At 37.5% G+C, this 17,026-nt stretch overlaps 1 protein-coding gene across 1 annotated transcript in view; it reads right to left on the bottom strand.

Annotated features, from left to right (window-relative positions):
- The window catches only part of TRPC6 (transient receptor potential cation channel subfamily C member 6), a 108,259-nt gene that overhangs the window by 35,730 nt on the left and 55,503 nt on the right, over nucleotides 1–17,026 (bottom strand). The window contains exons 4-5 of the mRNA XM_027772483.1: nucleotides 4,740–4,922; nucleotides 1,160–1,324 (exon numbers count right to left, since the gene is read on the bottom strand). Of these exons, the coding sequence (XP_027628284.1) occupies nucleotides 1,160–1,324; nucleotides 4,740–4,922 (348 nt within the window). The remainder of the gene's footprint in view (nucleotides 1–1,159; nucleotides 1,325–4,739; nucleotides 4,923–17,026) is intronic.

The raw sequence follows: 17,026 nt of genomic DNA, 5'->3' as shown, positions 1-17,026 counted from the left end.
GATTATTTGCTTCAGTATTCACAAACAAGGATGGAAAACCTACCCCAGAAAGAAATATGGTCAGGAAAGAAGAAATACTGAAGGAAACCAGGTTAATTTGTATTCAATCAATTTTTTTGTTTTAAGAGAGATTTTGCTATAGGGCGGGTACTCTCCAGAGAGACAAAGAGACAGAAAGTGAGAAATCAGCCCCCAGGGAGAATGGCCATGCTGCAATCCCTTCCCCATTCTCCTCTCATGATCTTGGGCACAGTTGCACAGGCATCCAGCTTGAGAGTTGAGTTAAGCCCCCCGGGTCCCAAACTCAAACCGCAGTTGACTACATGGTCCAGCATCGTAACCATTATGCCACATGCTGGGCCCTCAAAATTTTTAAAGTGTGTAGCTAAAGAGTGCCAAAAATAGTCTTTGTCAAAGTACCAGACATTCTGGAAGGCATTATGCTTTTGAATTCACTGGTTATAGGAAAGGAAAACTATTCAGTTTAGAAAATAGATTATAATTTAACTGATCCCAGAGTGATTACGGGGAGATTTAGAAACTCATTTAATTCAGCTTAAATTGCTGAAGACTCAGGAAATGAGGGTAAAAGCTGAACAAAAAGACTACATACACAGATGTAGCTTATGTTCTGGTGAGAACAATTTAGAAAATTTTTTTCAAAGTAAAATCTTTCATTTCTATGAAAAAGAGAAGAAATGAAAATATACAACTTTCTGGAAGAAAATCTGTGTTATAAATATCACTAAATCTTACTGTTTTCACTTTATGTTCTTCATTTATATTTTATTTACATGAGGTCAGTAATCTGTTCAATGATAACTATGACTTTAATAAAATTCAATAAAAGTAAATGCATAGAAATGTCTAGAGACTGAAGAAAATAATCTCACGTCGTTAACTGAGACTTTCTTTCACATGTCAATAGGAATGGTATTACAGGTGAATACTCTCTTCTTTCCATTTTCCCCCTGTGTTTTCTGTAGAAAATATGTATTATTTTTGTAATATTAAAAACAATATAGAGATTATTTAAACTCTTAAAGATTTATTAGAGTTTAGAAAGTTTTCCTTGAAATTTTCATTTTGGAAGTATAGCTTTTCCCCACTTAAGATCTACTCCCAACAGGTAATAGAGATCTAAGCTTCACACACATACCTTGCTGCATGGAGCGAACCAGTAAATGAGAGCCAGGAAGGGGAGTCCGATAGCAACAGCAAGGACTACGAGAAACTTGACCACCATCGTCTGCTGCCGTAAACCGGAAAGATTTTCATACCATATGGAGAGGAGCTGCTGTTGGCAGTTTGGATGCGCTACAAACTAGCAGGGAAGTGACAAACATTTAATAGCTTGATTAAAGAAAGGTTCCGCATAAACTATTTTTATGTGTTTTAGTACTTAGTTCCCTGTTTTTTCACCAAAAAATATTGATAGAATTAAAGAATAAACCTAAAGCATCTGATGGGTATAATGCAAGATAAGATAGCAAGAGGATCATTAGAATTTGTTATAAAATTCAAAGTTTTCAATTTATTAAATGTTTCCTTCATGGCTAATGGGCTTTTCACAGAAAAAATTTTAGATGTAATATTATAGGAATGGTCTCTTTGTCTAGTGGTTGAGGAAGTTAGATCCTACATAGCCAACCACAGTTCAAACCCCTTCCTTGAAAAACTGCCAAGCACTTGTATATGCATGCCCCAAATTTAAATAGGATAGAGAAATTGAGAAGGGACTTTGGCATGACTATGCTCCATGGAAGGGTGCTTTCTCCCATCCTCTATCCCTCTGTCTGTTTCTGGTATGCATACATGTCCTCTGACAATTGTAAAGAGAAGTTATTGTAAAAAGATTCATCGAAGACTCTCTCATGATCCTTTTTAACATCTAGAAGGAGGGGGTAAAGCTCAAACTAACCAAGATGTCTAAATATTTTTTAAGTATATATATATATCATGGATCCAGCAGATACCATAGCAGTTACATTGCTGGACTCCCACATGGCTGACCATGGTTCAAGTCCTGGACCTGGTGGCTTCAAAATCATGCCAGCTACATGTGCATGTGTGCCCAAGATTCTGGAAGGAGAATAGACAGGTAGGAATTGTAGCATGGCCATCCTCCCTACGGGGTGATTTCTCTTTTCCTCCACTGTCTCTGTCTTACTCTCTCTCCAGTGACCACGCATGCCATAAGGCAAGAGGAAAAAAAATTAAAACTCTCAAAAAAATAATAAAAATAAAATGTCATAGGCTTAGCTGCAGTTGCTCTCAGATAGCATCAATCCTTGGGAGGCTGGAAGCTGCATGGGAGCCCTGGTTTGGTCCCTGGTTCAACCTCAACACACCAGCATGGTTGTGCATGCCTGCAATCATAACTAACTGGGAGACTGAGGCTGGAAGATTGCAACATGGCAAGACTCTGTCAGAAAATACTTTATCTACTCTCTCATGAGACACACACACACACACAAAAATGTATTTATATATTGCCTTTCCTGCATTGACCTAAAATGTCATGCTTAGTTTATACTGAAATCACATTTATATATGGATCTGTTTCTGGGCTGCCTATTCTGCTCCACTGATAACTACTTTAATTATTGTGTCAAAGACTCTTTCAAGTAAGAAAACTTTAAATTGCACTTTTTTACTGATTTTTTAATTCTCATATATTTATTTTTTACAAATGAACCAGAAAGTATGACAGAAGATAAGTTATTTACTGTGCCTCAAGTAACAATCCAAAATAAAATATTGGTGGTTTACAGAGTTATATAAAGGAACCAGAATTGCATTTTAAAGATAATGAACCACAGAGATAATTAAAATGAGATCATGACATTTATCTACTTAGAGTAGCAACGTTTAGTAATATCCACTGTGGGTAGAAAAAGCAAGCCCTCTCTATCACTGTTGTGTATGTAAGGTGCTCCACATTTTTTAAAGGGAAACTTAACAAATGTTTGAAACTTAAAAATAAAAATTTAGGGACCAGCAGATGATGTAATGGTTACATCACTGGACTCCCATGCAGTTGACTGTGGTTGGAGTCCCAGACCCAGTGGCTTAAAACTCATGTCGGGTGAATATGCCTGCATGCCCAAAATCCCAAGAGGAGACTGGAGAAGGGACTGCTGCATGGCCATCCCACCGGGGAGTGATTTCTTGATTTCTGTCTCTCTCTGTCTCTCTGGGGAATGCAAGAACCCCCAGTAAAAAAAAAAAAAAACGTTTAACATATTAATTTCACATCTCAGAATTCCGTCTATAAGTAAAACTTATGCAATGAGTGAAAAAGTATATTTAGTGTACAAAAGGCATGTGAAAAAAATCTTACAATAACAAAAATCTAAATCAGAAACATCCTTATATAGTAAATTGATTAAATAAATATTATGATATAATAATGCAGTGCTTGAAAAGGGAAGTGAATGTTTATTGAATGATATATAAAAATGACCAAGACATAAATTTATGGAGCAAAACATAACAGGTTAATTATTCCCCAATAAGAATTGAAAACTTTAGTGGGCAAGACTATACTGTTTGAAACTTACCATAAGTGTGCATTATTTGTATTATAAAACCTTCCTTTTTTAATTGTGAGAAAACACATGCACAGAGAAAAGGGGGAAAGCACTTTCTAAAGGAGTATGGTCCGTGTGGAATGGGGTAAGTGAAGAGAAGAGGATAGAGAAAGATAGCAAGTGAACAATAGAGGGGCAGGACGTAAGTGAGAAACAGATAGGGCTTATTAACTGTTGATGATGACATGTATAGTATTCTCAACTGGATTGGTCTGAGAAGTATTTCATGATGGGCAAAGTATTTTTACAAGCAAAATGAGAAATAGCAATTGACTGTTTTAAAAAATAATTAGAATAATAAAAATAATGTTTGGGGAAAACATAGAAAAGATATTGAATGTTGAAGTGGGGAGATTAATGTCTCTGTACTGACTGACATGCATGGCATTCCCTTGAAAAAACAATGTAATACACTGTAAAGTTATATGTAATCCAATGTAATATAAAGAAGATTATGATGATGATAATAAAAAAATTAAAGAAAAAAAAAAAAAAAGGAGTATGGTCGCTCCAAAACCCCTTCTCCATTTCTTCCCCATCCTGTTGGAACACTCTCACACATGCACCCAGTATGTTTTTCAAGCTACCAGGGCTGGGATTCGAACTGCAGTTGGCCATGTGGGCTCTGGCTCCCTTAACCATTAGGCTAAGGGACCTGCCCTCAAAAAACTTATTTTAAAAGGTATCTTATATAACCTAAGAAAACAGTCAAAGAGATGGAGGTCACTGCACAAGGACTAAAAATATTCCAGGATGGGATTTAAATGGAATAAAGAAGAATGAAAGGCATTAGTCCTGAATTAGAAAATAGCAACCAATAGTAAATTGGAGATGCTCTGAGATAACGATGTTCCTATCATGTAACAAATGCCTTACAACTTGAATGCATGAAGCCGTTGGTTGTTATATCCTTAAGTAAGGGTTCTGGCAACCACTGCAGTGTTCTGTATAAATAAGTCTAAATTTTAAAGACTGGTGTTCAGTGTAGATTGAATCTCACAACTAGATGTTTATGATTCATTAAAGAATCTGCCTAGTGAAACTATTAGAAAAACCTAGCCCAATATAACAATGCCAACCATTTATCCTTTTTTAGTACCTATTAGAACTGAAATAATGTAAGTGGGCTTCATGGCCTGATCTTACCTTTTTTACTTCATATTTAATGGCGAGTTTTAAGCGGCTGAGATTTGGACGACCATGATCACCACTATGGAGCATTTCGACATTCCCATTCAAAATGGCCTCAACTTCTTCAGTATTTCTGCACAGATCAAGAAGTCCAACAACAAAGTCTTTGCACTGCATTGACAGTTTTTTGTAATCATTCTAGGAAAGATAAAGCAAAACAAAACAAAGTTCTGTAGAAGTAGCCCATGTTATTATGCTGTGCAGTGGAATTTTTCAGTGACTTAAAGGATTATACACTTCAAGAGAAAAATCTCATCTTTTGTTTTCTTTAGTTCTGCTGACAGACTTGTAAAATATTTTAGCACCGGGAAGATTTTCTTCATACCCTACAAAAGAGTTTGCCTAACACATCATCACAGTTAGTGAAAACGATTGTGCTGTGCCAAATTTACCTGTTGATTCAGGAGAACTACAAAATGAACATTTTTTTCCCACAGCACAATCATAGTATATCACATACATCAAATGCATGCATGTGCTGTACATATGTATGTAATGTATGTATGGTCGTAACATCATCAGCATGGTGCCTAATAGATGTTCAGTAGATCCTCGTAAACTGTGTTGGTATACTTGAGGAACAGAGCATTGGAGAAAATCTCAGCGAAAAGCAAGTGCATATCAGTTATCTAAGTCACAAACTGTTATTGAAGAAATGTTTGTGCCAAACAGAGGGGCAAAAGATAAAAATCTAGATATGAAATCTGCAAATTAAGATTCTTCTCTTCACAGAAAAGAAGGTTTAATAAAAGTGGTCTCATTGTACCATTGCAGTTTGTGCTGATGATCTAAGATTCTGGTGGAAAGATTTAGAGCATGCAATTATTATTCACTTCATCATTAACTCATGTAATCCTCCTATGCAGCTTCTCTTCACATCTTTATTCACTCCTTTATTTCCTTCCCCTTTATTCTCTTACACTAAGACCATATATAACCAAATAGTATTCAAGAAAACTTATTAGCTGGAACTTGCTGGGTTACAGATGGGTGATGATATCTCATTTAATCTTCACAATAATCTTACTCTGGTTAAAAAAACATGTCCAAAATCCTGCAGCCAGTAAGTGTCAAACTCAGGCTCTGTTTAATCCCAAACTTTCTGCCTTTAAGAAAAATGCCAATCCATCTCTTCTTTGTAGAACGCTTTTCCACCTCGATTTTTGAAACAAGCAAGTGAGAGTGAAGGGAGAGGAACAATGCAAATACTTTTCCCATTTTACGTACGAAAGACCCAAGTCACACAGTATCAGCGGTAGAGTTTGCTCTTAAACCTAGCTTCACAGATTCAACATTCTGAAACTACTCGTGTGTTACAAGATGAAAGGATCCATTGGAAGAACCAAGAAAGGAAGATGCTGGAGAAATATTGGGGTTCTAGATGGCAGTCAATAAAGGAGTATTTTGGGGCATCTTGGTGAAGCTCAGCTATGTGTGAGGCTAGTTAGTCTCTTCTGATAGTCATGCCAAGTGAACATTGATACAGTTTAATAACCACTCAGCAGGCTACACAGTGCTAACTGCAGGTTCAAATTGATTCCATAAAAACCAATTCATGAAGCACAAGTGTCTTAACTAAGAATGGCCCATATTACTTTTAAACAGGTATCTGGGCAGGTAGTATTAACAGGGTTACCAGGAAATAGCTTTGTCTCTTTCATGAAGTAGTCTATTAGGGTCATGAGGACAGACCTTGAGATTTGGGAGTGCATGCAGTTTCCACGTGGACACTACTGTAATACAGTGGTGAGGAGCTTGGGCTTGTAGAGCCGGACATACTTTCAATGAAATCCCAGCTGTTTTAATTCTTAGCCATACGGTCTTCAATAAGTTAAAACTACTCTATGAGGTAGGTGCTATTATTACTCTCACTTAACAGGTAAGAAAACGGAGGAATAGTGAGGTTTAAAAAGTGTTAAAGTGGTCATACATGCAAAGTACTTGCCATGGTGTGACTATTTAGCAAGCATTTTGTAAAGTGTAACTATTTTACTTTATAGCATCAAAGGCAAAATTGAAAATAGGCCTGCTCTTAACATTTGAAATTGAAAATAGGCCTGCTCATAGCACCATGGAGCTATGACAAAGGTTGACGCACCTTGCTCCTCTTGTATGTAACACAATTGTAGATGTGTCCTTGGTCTTTTAAGGACATCAGATGGTGGTTGAGGTGCTGGACTCCCACATGGCTGACTGCAGTTTGAGTCCTGGACGTGGCAGCTTGCTTTCTCATTTTCTCTCTTTTTCTCTCTATCTCTGCCTCACTCTCTGGTGAGCACACAGCACATCTTTAAAAAAATAATAATAAATAAAATTACCTAATAAAAAAGATAATAATCAAAATCAATGCTCTCTAGAATTCTAAGGTGGCTCAGGTGAAATTAGATATTTAAAAAGAGAGTATAACCATCCAAGTGTGGGGTGACAATTTTCAGTAGAAACCGCATGGAATGAAAAAGCAAAATGTGGAGCTTTGTGGTGTTATCTTTAACTAAATTTTTGTTTGTGATATTTTCTTTTCTAATTCACTGCTAATTCACAAGACATATTCTCAAGTCAAAACATCTCATTAAAGAGAGAGAGAGAACAAATGAGAGAGGTGGAGGGGGAGAAAAAGACTCTGCTTTTAGAAATATGGGCCATTTTTTTTCTAATAGGACGACCCATTTACACATGGTTTTCTTGTTTAAGTTCTCTCAAATTGATGTTTAAAGTCATGTAAAATGAAATGTTAAGAGTAGTTCATTAGCCAGATTGCATATACTGATTCTGGTTCCTTAAGAGGAAAAGTGAAGCTGAAGGGTTGACTTGGTTCTGGGTCATGTCTTCACTTACACCACACATTAATAAATTATAAGGGAGCACTTATCTTTGCATCTTGCAGTTGAAAAGATATGACTTATAGTGCACTAACAAGACAGAGTTTAGAGATTATTTTTAAAATTTAAAATATCTCTGTTAACAATGTCTTTTGATTGGATTTTATATAGTAGAAGTTCTGATTGATTGATGATTGATGAGTTGTCATTTTTGTTTTTGTTTTGCTGTGGGGCATGTGCACTCTTCAGAGAGACGGAGAGAGACAGAGAGACAACAAGCAAGAAATCACCTCCTGGGGGGGGCACACCATGGTCCCTTCTCCTTCATTCTCCTCTCAGGATTTGGGACATGCACCCACATGCACCTGTCGTGAGTTTCAAGCTAACAGGTCTGGGACTTAAACCGTAGTCAGTCACATGGGAAGTCCAGCACTTTAACCATTATGCCACCTGCTGACTCTGAGATGTCCTAATTTTTCATTTTCATCTCTAGCTTTTCTTTCTATATAAATAGTGCAGGTTACTTCATAGAAATGAACACAGTGGGAGGAAATGTGTGCCTTTTGATTCTCAGTATACTATCGGCTATGGGGGCTTTGGAGAAGGGCAGTCCTGGGTTTAAAGTTCTGCTCAGCTACTTACTAGCTGTGTGATATTCGACAGATCACTTGATCCATTAGAACCTCGAAAGCCTCATGTGTAAAATGGGGTAACACCAGTACCTGTTTCCTAGGGCGGCTAGGAAGTTTATACAAAATATGAATGTGAAGTTACTGACAAGGGTAGTACAGATCAATGGTAATTATAAGGTACACCTGAAAATATATTAAAGATAAAATAGCCATTCACTCATGCATTCTTTCAATAAATTCTGTATGCCCTCATGCTGTGATAGTCTTACAAGAGAGGAATGTTGTAAAATGGGAGTTATATATGTGCAGAATAAGGTAAGTGTATAATCTTACTATCCTTAAAGGGATGATTTGACCAGCTATGTTTCTTGGGACCAAGTCTAACATTGGGGCTTTTCTGCTCCTGAGGATAACGGTCACTAAACACATTGATTGCTGAGCCCTGGCACACCCGATAGTGATGATTAGCAAGTATTTTTACAGTACCTACTATGTGGGTTTATGGGTGCACAGAAGTTAGTCAAATGCCATTCTATAGAAATGGGATATAATATTAAAACAGGATGGAAGAAAAATATTTTCTTCGATAGGTGAGATGCTATGACATGTCTATTAATTGTTACCTTCAGCAGGGACTACTCATTTAACTTAATGTAGCATTTAGTAACCAACTTTTATCCTTCCCTTGGCATAGACATTTTCAGGTCTCACTGACCCTATGAAGTTTGAAGAGCAGGGACAAAGATAAACAGGAGTTTTCAGGGGCTAGGTCTCCCCTAAAGCAGATTGTCTCCCTTCTCTTCCCTTCCCAACTATTGATTTCCATAGGCTTAGTATTTTGCCAGAATATTTCCTCAGCCCATTTATTTCAAGCCATGATAGGAAATATAAAAGTGAACAAACATACACACAAAGAGCCACGTACCACTTTACTGCATTTGTTTATGTATCCCCATGTCTTTTTTCTTTGCAATTTGCCAGAGGGTGCATGCATTCACCAGAGAGAAACAGACAGACAGAAAGGGAAAAAGCACCTCCCCACCCCAGTTTTATGTGGTCATGCTGCAATCTCTTCTCCGTTTATCCTCCTGTGGAGATTTGGGGCACACATGCACAGGTACCTGGCATATTTTTCAAGCTACCAGGGTCAGGACTTAAACTGTGCAGTCATCCATGTGGGATCTGGCTCCCTTAACCACCAGGCCACTGGCCAGCTCCCTCCTTTCTTGAATAGACTGGAATATCCTTCAGGACAAAGATGATAACTTCTTGTTCATCTTCGAGTTCTCACAGTCTAGCATGGTATTAGACACATAGCTGGTAATCAACAAATTCTATTGATGGAAATAAAGAAGTGAAATTAGCTAGATACAAAATACACCTAGACTTGAATTCCTGCTCTGCCACTTACTTACTGTGTGATCTTGGAAAGGTTACTTCGTTTTTTGGCCTTCTGATTTCTCCTGATTATGGAGGAGTTGAATGCTGCTGTATCACAGTTAAAGTGTAGTCACTTACAATAATACATAAGACGAGGCCAACTTGTGGCATGGTGGTGAAGGTGGCTTGATCCTACATTTGAGTCCTGGACCTGGTGGCCTAAAAAACATGCTCAGCACATGTGCATATGTTGCCAAAATTCTGAAAAGTGTGAGAAATTAAAGAGAAGGGATTGAGATGTGACCATGCCCCCCTTGGGAGGGGAGGGAGGTGTCCTTCCTCACTTTCTCTCTCTCAGTAAATACAAATCACAAAAAAATTATAAAATTCAACAAAATATATTACTTCCTTTTTTTTTTTTTTTTTGGTGGGATCCTACCCTATGCTCCTGGTTGTGTTCCTGCCTCATAGGCTACTTCACATGAAAGTGATCCCTCTTGTCACCCTGCTAAGGTCTGATAATAGTCATACCATCTTTCTGCTAACAAAAACTTTTCAACTCAGCCAGTTTCTTGGAGGATATTTATCTTCCAAATAATGCCAGATATTTTTGAACACTATACACCAGAACATAACAGTGGTTTAGAAACACTACCCTTCCTCTCGCTCAAGGTCAGCAGCAGAGGCATCTGGTCAGCCATGTGCATGCCTACGCACAGGCCTGTAGGAAGGCATAAATGAGCTGGAAAAGCTCCAGAAAAGTTATCTACCCAGAATGACAAAGAGGACAACCCCTGTTGTAAAAAGGAGGTGATTTCAGGGAGAATAAAAGGAAACATTGTGTGTTACTGCAAACAATATAAAATATAGAGAGGTTCATAAAATGTTTAGAGACTTAAGTCATAGATACTAAAGAAAGACGCTTAAAAAATTTGAGGAATTCGGGAGAATGCCTTTGTTGACAAGGCTGTCACAAGTATTGATCTCCTTGTCTTTTGCTGTCACTTAACCTTCTTTAGTATAAACCCTAATCAAAGTTCTGGATTTTCTATTTCTTATGGATTTTGCATTTTGGTCAAAATTAGGCCTCACCCAATTTTAGGCTCAATGTGGCTGAGATATCCTGCTACCAAACCATAAAACTACTAATAAACACCCAGTATAGGGCCAGCCCAGTAGCCTACTGGTTAAGGGAGGCAGATCCCACCTGACTGACCGAGGTTTGAATTCCAGTCCCAATGGCTTGAAAAACACACTGGGTCTGTTTGTGTGCATGGCCAGAATCTTGACAGGATGGAGAAATGAAGAAGGGACTGCACCATGACCATGCTTCGTTGCGGGAGGTGCTTGTTTTTTCTCTCTCTGTCTCTCAGTCTCTGTCTAGAGAGTTCATGTGCCCTCAGGCAATTAAGAAAAAAATAAAGGAGAGCAAAAAAGATTTCAGTATAAAAGTTGAATTTAAATATATAACACACTTTTGAAATTTTTTTCTTTTTTCTCCATTCTCGATAAGACTTGCAACTCCCTAAAGACCTGTTTGTTTTCTTCTTGCTCCTGTGACTCTAATTAGGTATGTTTCTCTGCTGTAGTCTGGTGTTACCTCTGCTTGGAGCCAGCTACAGACCTAGTGATATGAGTAATAAAGCCATTTGTTTGACTTAGAAGATTCAAGGCACAGAGTTGAAGTAGCCTGAGAAGCTCAGTGGCAACTCCTCAGACTCTTGTTAATAGACTCTGGCCTGTTGTGAAAGGGGAAAACTGGGGATGAGCTTAGGGAAGCTATAAATTGGAGCTTACAAAACTTTTGTGGAAGTTCTCATTCCCTGCCTGACAAAGGAGATGTGCTGTCTTCAAAGAGAGGTTTATGAAGACTTTCTAAGGGTCTGTAGAACACTGAAAAATTTTCAGGAAATAAGTTTTCAGATCCTCAACTTTCCTTGACCTGATGTCCTTGAAAATAGATATTTGCCTCTTCACAAAATAATTCCTTAATCTCATCCACCCATGTACCAAACAGTAGGGGATCTCTCGTTAATGGTTAATCCAGGTACCATGAACCCTGAGGGACTTCCTTACCTATACACATTTCCATTGAAGATGAACCTTAGTGATAGAAATGGAGGACGCTGGCTGATGCTGGGATGTTGTGAATTCATATGTACAGTGTAATGTGGTCATAGAAACAAAGATCGTGTCTAATATACTTCTCCTCATTCTCTAACAAAGAGCATGTCTCTTTCGAACGAAAGTCCAAGAAGAGCAGAGCAAAGAAGGCATCAGCAGGTAATACTTAAAACAAACCAACAAAAATTACTCTTTATTTATTTAAATGTAAGTGGTTCTTCTAAACTATATCTGAATACCCATCTTGTAGATATTCATTAACTGAAAACCAAAATATCTCATATGGACAGGGCAGAAGAGGTTAGTGAGTATCATTCTTTTACATTTGACTTGAAATGGTTTCTAGGACTCAAAATTTTCACTTTTATGTGATTTCTTGTCAGTTTGTGCAACTCAGATAATTATCAAACTATGTGAAGAAATATTTATTCCAACTACAATGAACACTCTTCTCATTTCATTCCATAAAATCCTTCATTTACATATCCTATTAACAAAAAACCAGAATAACATACTGTCATACCATGTAGTTTTCAGTCTTCTCTCTCCTCTCTTTCTAGATATAGATAGATAGATAGATAGATAGATAGATAGATAGATAGATAAATAGATAGATAGATAGATAGATAGATACGTATATGAAAGGATATCAAAAAGTTTATGGGAAATTTAGTTAAAATATGAGTTTATTTTGGTATGAAAAATATTTTTGAGCTCCATAGATAGTTTTCTTGTTCTTTTTTTTCTTTTTTTTTATTTTCCATAGGACATGTGCACTTGCCCGAGGAACAAAGAGAGAGAGGGACGTGAGAAATCATCCCCCTGTGGAGTGACCACACCACAGTCCTTCTTCTCCGTTTGCCTTCTGGGATTTTGAGCATACACACAAGCGCGCAAGTGCATGCATACACGCACCCAGCCACAGGTCTGGGACTTGAGCCATAATCAGCCATGTGAGAGTCCAGAACCTGGTCCACCACACCACTTGCTTGCCCCCATCAATAGTTTTTTCACAATACATAATTTCCATGAACTTTTGGAAGATCCCTACACACACACACACATAACACATACACATACACACTTTCATTAAACACGTAGCAAAAGTGCAAACATGATTAATTTTACTAAAAATGTATTCCCATTAAGAACTATATGTCATGTAGCTAAAATTTATTTTTCAAAATTTATATATATTTATTATTTTGAACAACTGGCTTTAATTTATATAGTTTTAGTCAAGTATACTACAAATAAATGTAATGGTAGCTCTTTCCAGAATACTTTTAATACCTGGAGGTCTGTGATCACAGGAAATGAATTCTAAAATTTCATATATACAGTTTTAAATTTCTATAATTTCATGTACACATATTTGCTGTATATATAGGTGATTGTAAGAGACTTTAGAATTAAAAGCTATTACATTAAGACTCACATTTGTGGAGCAAATTGGATTGGAACTATAGCTCAAGGAGAAAAAGGAAAGCTATAGCTGGTTGGGACATTAAAGAAGAGGTTGTTTGCTTATTTTTTTTAATAAGTGATGATTGACATAAAAACAGTCTAGCATTTAGAGTCCCCCTAGATACATTTGAGGAAACAATTTAAGAGCTCTGTTTTTAAGTAGTAATATATACACCATGCAGGAATCATCTCATAAAAATATTAGGTTGTTGGAAAAGTCATAACACATCTTTACATAGAAAAACATGGAAAAAATATGTCATGACTTTCCTGACAACCTAATATATAAACTTTCAAAAGAAAGGGCCTTCAAGTGCCATACTGGGTAAGGCACTGTAGTCCTATGTTGTTCACTGTGGTTCGAGTTCTGGACCTGGCGACTTGAGACTCATGTCGGGAATAGGTGTGTGCATGCCTAAAATCCCAAGAGGAGAATAGAGGAGAAGGGATTGTGGCATGGCTATTCCCCTGGGAAGGGCGGGGTGATTTCTCACTTTCTATCTCTCTGTCCCTCCAGTGAGCACATGCATCTTATAGGAAAAAATCTCTCAAAATAAATAAATAAATAAATAAACTTGCAAATGAAAACAATTACATATCAATATTTATTATTATTATTATTATTATTGTATGATATAGCACATGTGCACTCATCAGAGAGACAAACGACCAAGAGAGAGGATGAGAAAAAGTGAGAAATCACCCCTCCACAGGCATTGGCCACATCACAATCCTCTCTCCTCTATTCTCCTCATGTCATCCTGGGCATGCATGCATATATTCCTAATGTGATCTTCAAACGGCCATATCCAGGACTTGAACCATGAAGGTTGTCATGAGGGATCCAGTGCCTTAATCTCCACACCACCTGCTGGTCTGTACATATTAATTTTTAAATGTGCAAATGAGCACAGAATTTTTCCAATGTCTTTCAGGTATAAAGAGAGCAAAAAAAGTTCAAAACCATAAGCAGGAAAGATTCTCTTTGGCCAATGCAATCTCTCAAGTCCCTGTGAGGCAGACCAGGCCTGAGGAGGTCCAGCCTCTCCCCAGCTCCTTTGTTTCCTGAGACTCTAGGGGATTTGACTATTTTTAAAAAAACAAACCTAGAAATATGTGCACTTTCGTGTTTGCAGTGTATCAGTGTTTACTTCATAGTAGCAAAATTACGAGTCTTAAAACATTTCCCAATACTGTCTTATTTTCTAACATATTATTTCAAATAAGCAAAAAAAATTATTTTTGAAAGATAGGCGTAGCAGACCTAGCAGGAAGGCTCACTTTGGAGACACTAACTTCTCTAACTCTGTTGGATCTCTTCCTGCTGTAAATTGATGCTGGAATGCTGGGAATAGATTTAATCCCAGTAGCCTTGGGCGGGTGAAGAATGGGGTTCCCAAGAGTTTACACACCGAGGCAATGGTGTGTGGCTGGTCTTTGTATGAGACTACTCTTACCTCTGCTGTCCAAACTTGTCTTGAAGAATAAGATATTTGTTTTAATGTTTTATGTCTGGTGAGAAAGAAAATATAATGCTTTTTTTGTTTTGTTTTTTTAAAGGTTTAAAGGGGGAAAAAAGCCAAGAAGTTCTTTTTTCTTCTTGTACAATACAAGGACCATTTGCATCAGGTTTCTAATTAGAAAAAAAATGTTGATTGCTGAGTTCTAGGATATATATGTGTGTGTCACATATATGTGTGTGTGTATGTGTATATATATATATATATATATATATAAAGATTTAACATATATATGTGTATATAAGTGTGTATATATATATAATTAGGAAAAATGTTGATTGCTGAGTTCTAGGAAAAATGTGTGTGTGTATATATGTGTGTGTGCATGTGTGTGTGTGCATAGCAAGATACATATACAGATATATATAAAGATTTTTAAATGGCTACCTTCTTTTAACAGTAAACTAAGTTAATTTTTGAATTTTTTTAAAGACAAGATCTTGCTATGTCACAATGTCACAGTCCTCCTGCTTCAAATTCACGACTAGCTGGGTCTACTATTCTTGGCATTTAGGATAGATCGAGAATCAAACACATGCCTCCCTCCTCAGCCTGCTATGTAGCAGTGTCAACTAGTGCATCTGGGCCTGGTCATTATTTTTAAAGGTATTAAGAATAGCATACTACTAAAGACAGTTATGTTTTCAAAGAGAGTTATCTTTTCTTTGCCCTAAAGCCTTCACAGAAGCAGGGTATTAACATAAGTGTATGATTGTTGAGAGAATCTCAGTAGCTGCTCAGTGGAACAAATCGAGAAAGTATAAATACATAAGTACTTTACACTTAAGTGTGCAGGGAAGATAAAAGTGTGCTGGACAAATAAAAGCAGGTCCAGATATCTAAATCTTTTCACTGTATGGGGACCTCTGCATTTTGCAGTGCATTTAGGGACAGTGAAGAGATACATCTCCAGATGCAATTCTTCCGACACTCGTACTATTGTCCCACTCTTCCCTCCATGAGATCATGCCTAAAATCAGTTATTATGCTCAAGTGTTTTCCCTCTCATTACATCATAAACTAATTGAGGGTAGGGTTACTGACTGAATTGTGTTTTTATTTTGTATTAATATTAATTGGATTCCAAAGAAACCACTTTAATTTTAACCTGGCAAAGTTCTCTGAATCATAGAGTCCTCGACATCAAGAGAACCTTGACATCAAGAGAAGATTCTGAGACAGGATTGCAAAGAATCATTTGGTTTGTCCTGTACTCTCAGCTAAAGGAAAAGCACCTTCCTCCATCTCAGGAGTCAAGCACATACCTAGGATTTCAATAACCATTCTCCTTCCCTCCCTGGACAGATAGGACTCAAATACAGGCGGACACACGACATCCCATAATGGAGTGTAACACCATTCTTTCAGTGAGAATGGCACCAAGAAGCTGCTCACAAATGACCAGGCTGTTCCCAAGCTGCAGAGTAGAGAGTCAGTTTTTCTCACAGCATAGATTAGAGAATAAAACCAGCATTGATTACTGGAAAACGTTGGACTTACTCAATCAGACCTAACTCCAAGCCACATGTATTGGGTTGTCAGAAATGTCACAGTGTATTTTTTTTGTGTGCAAAAATGTGTCTTGGGGAACCAGCAGATGGCATAATGGTTACATTGGTGGACTCCCATGTAATTGTCCATGGTTCGAGTCCTGGACCCAGAGGCTTAAACTCACGCCTGGTGATGTGTGTGCATGTCCAAAATCCTGAGAGGACAATGGAGGAGAAGGGATCATGGAATCGCCATCCTCTCAGGGAGTGATTTCTCATTTTCTATCTCTCTGTCTCTCCAGCAAGTGCATATACCCTATAGCAAAAGTCTCTCTTAAAAAAAAAAAAAAGTCAGATAACCCAAGGAGAGAGTTTAGTGATGTGTGCAGGGATGATCTTGCCCTGGGAACCCAAGCCTTCATCCTCTCCAAATGCAGCATCCACCTTACAGACAATGGCACCATCTGATACCATTTCTCTCCAGATACCTTTGATTAAGACAGCGCTCAATATTGTAAAAGGCTACTTTTTCACATCTATGAACTTTTCTTTTGCTGTTTCCTTGCCCTAAAATACTTTGTCCTTCATTCTCTGCTTTCCAAAATCTTAATCATTCTGCCATATAAAGCTAAAATGCTATCTTACGTGTAACTTCCCATAAACCTAAAAGAAATTATATTTTGCTTTCTCTGAACTTCTACAGAACATTGCCTACAGCTCTAGCCAGTAGTTTCATTTTGCTTTATGCCAAATGTATTCACGTATGCATTTGTCTCTCAAGGCAAACTGTGACTCTCTTAAGCTTATTCA

The sequence above is a fragment of the Tupaia chinensis genome, unplaced genomic scaffold (genome assembly GCF_000334495.1).
Source record: "Tupaia chinensis unplaced genomic scaffold, TupChi_1.0 Scaffold000276_2, whole genome shotgun sequence".
In the NCBI taxonomy this organism is placed as follows: Eukaryota; Metazoa; Chordata; class Mammalia; order Scandentia; family Tupaiidae; genus Tupaia; species Tupaia belangeri.
This window is presented reverse-complemented; position numbering and strand designations above follow the sequence as displayed.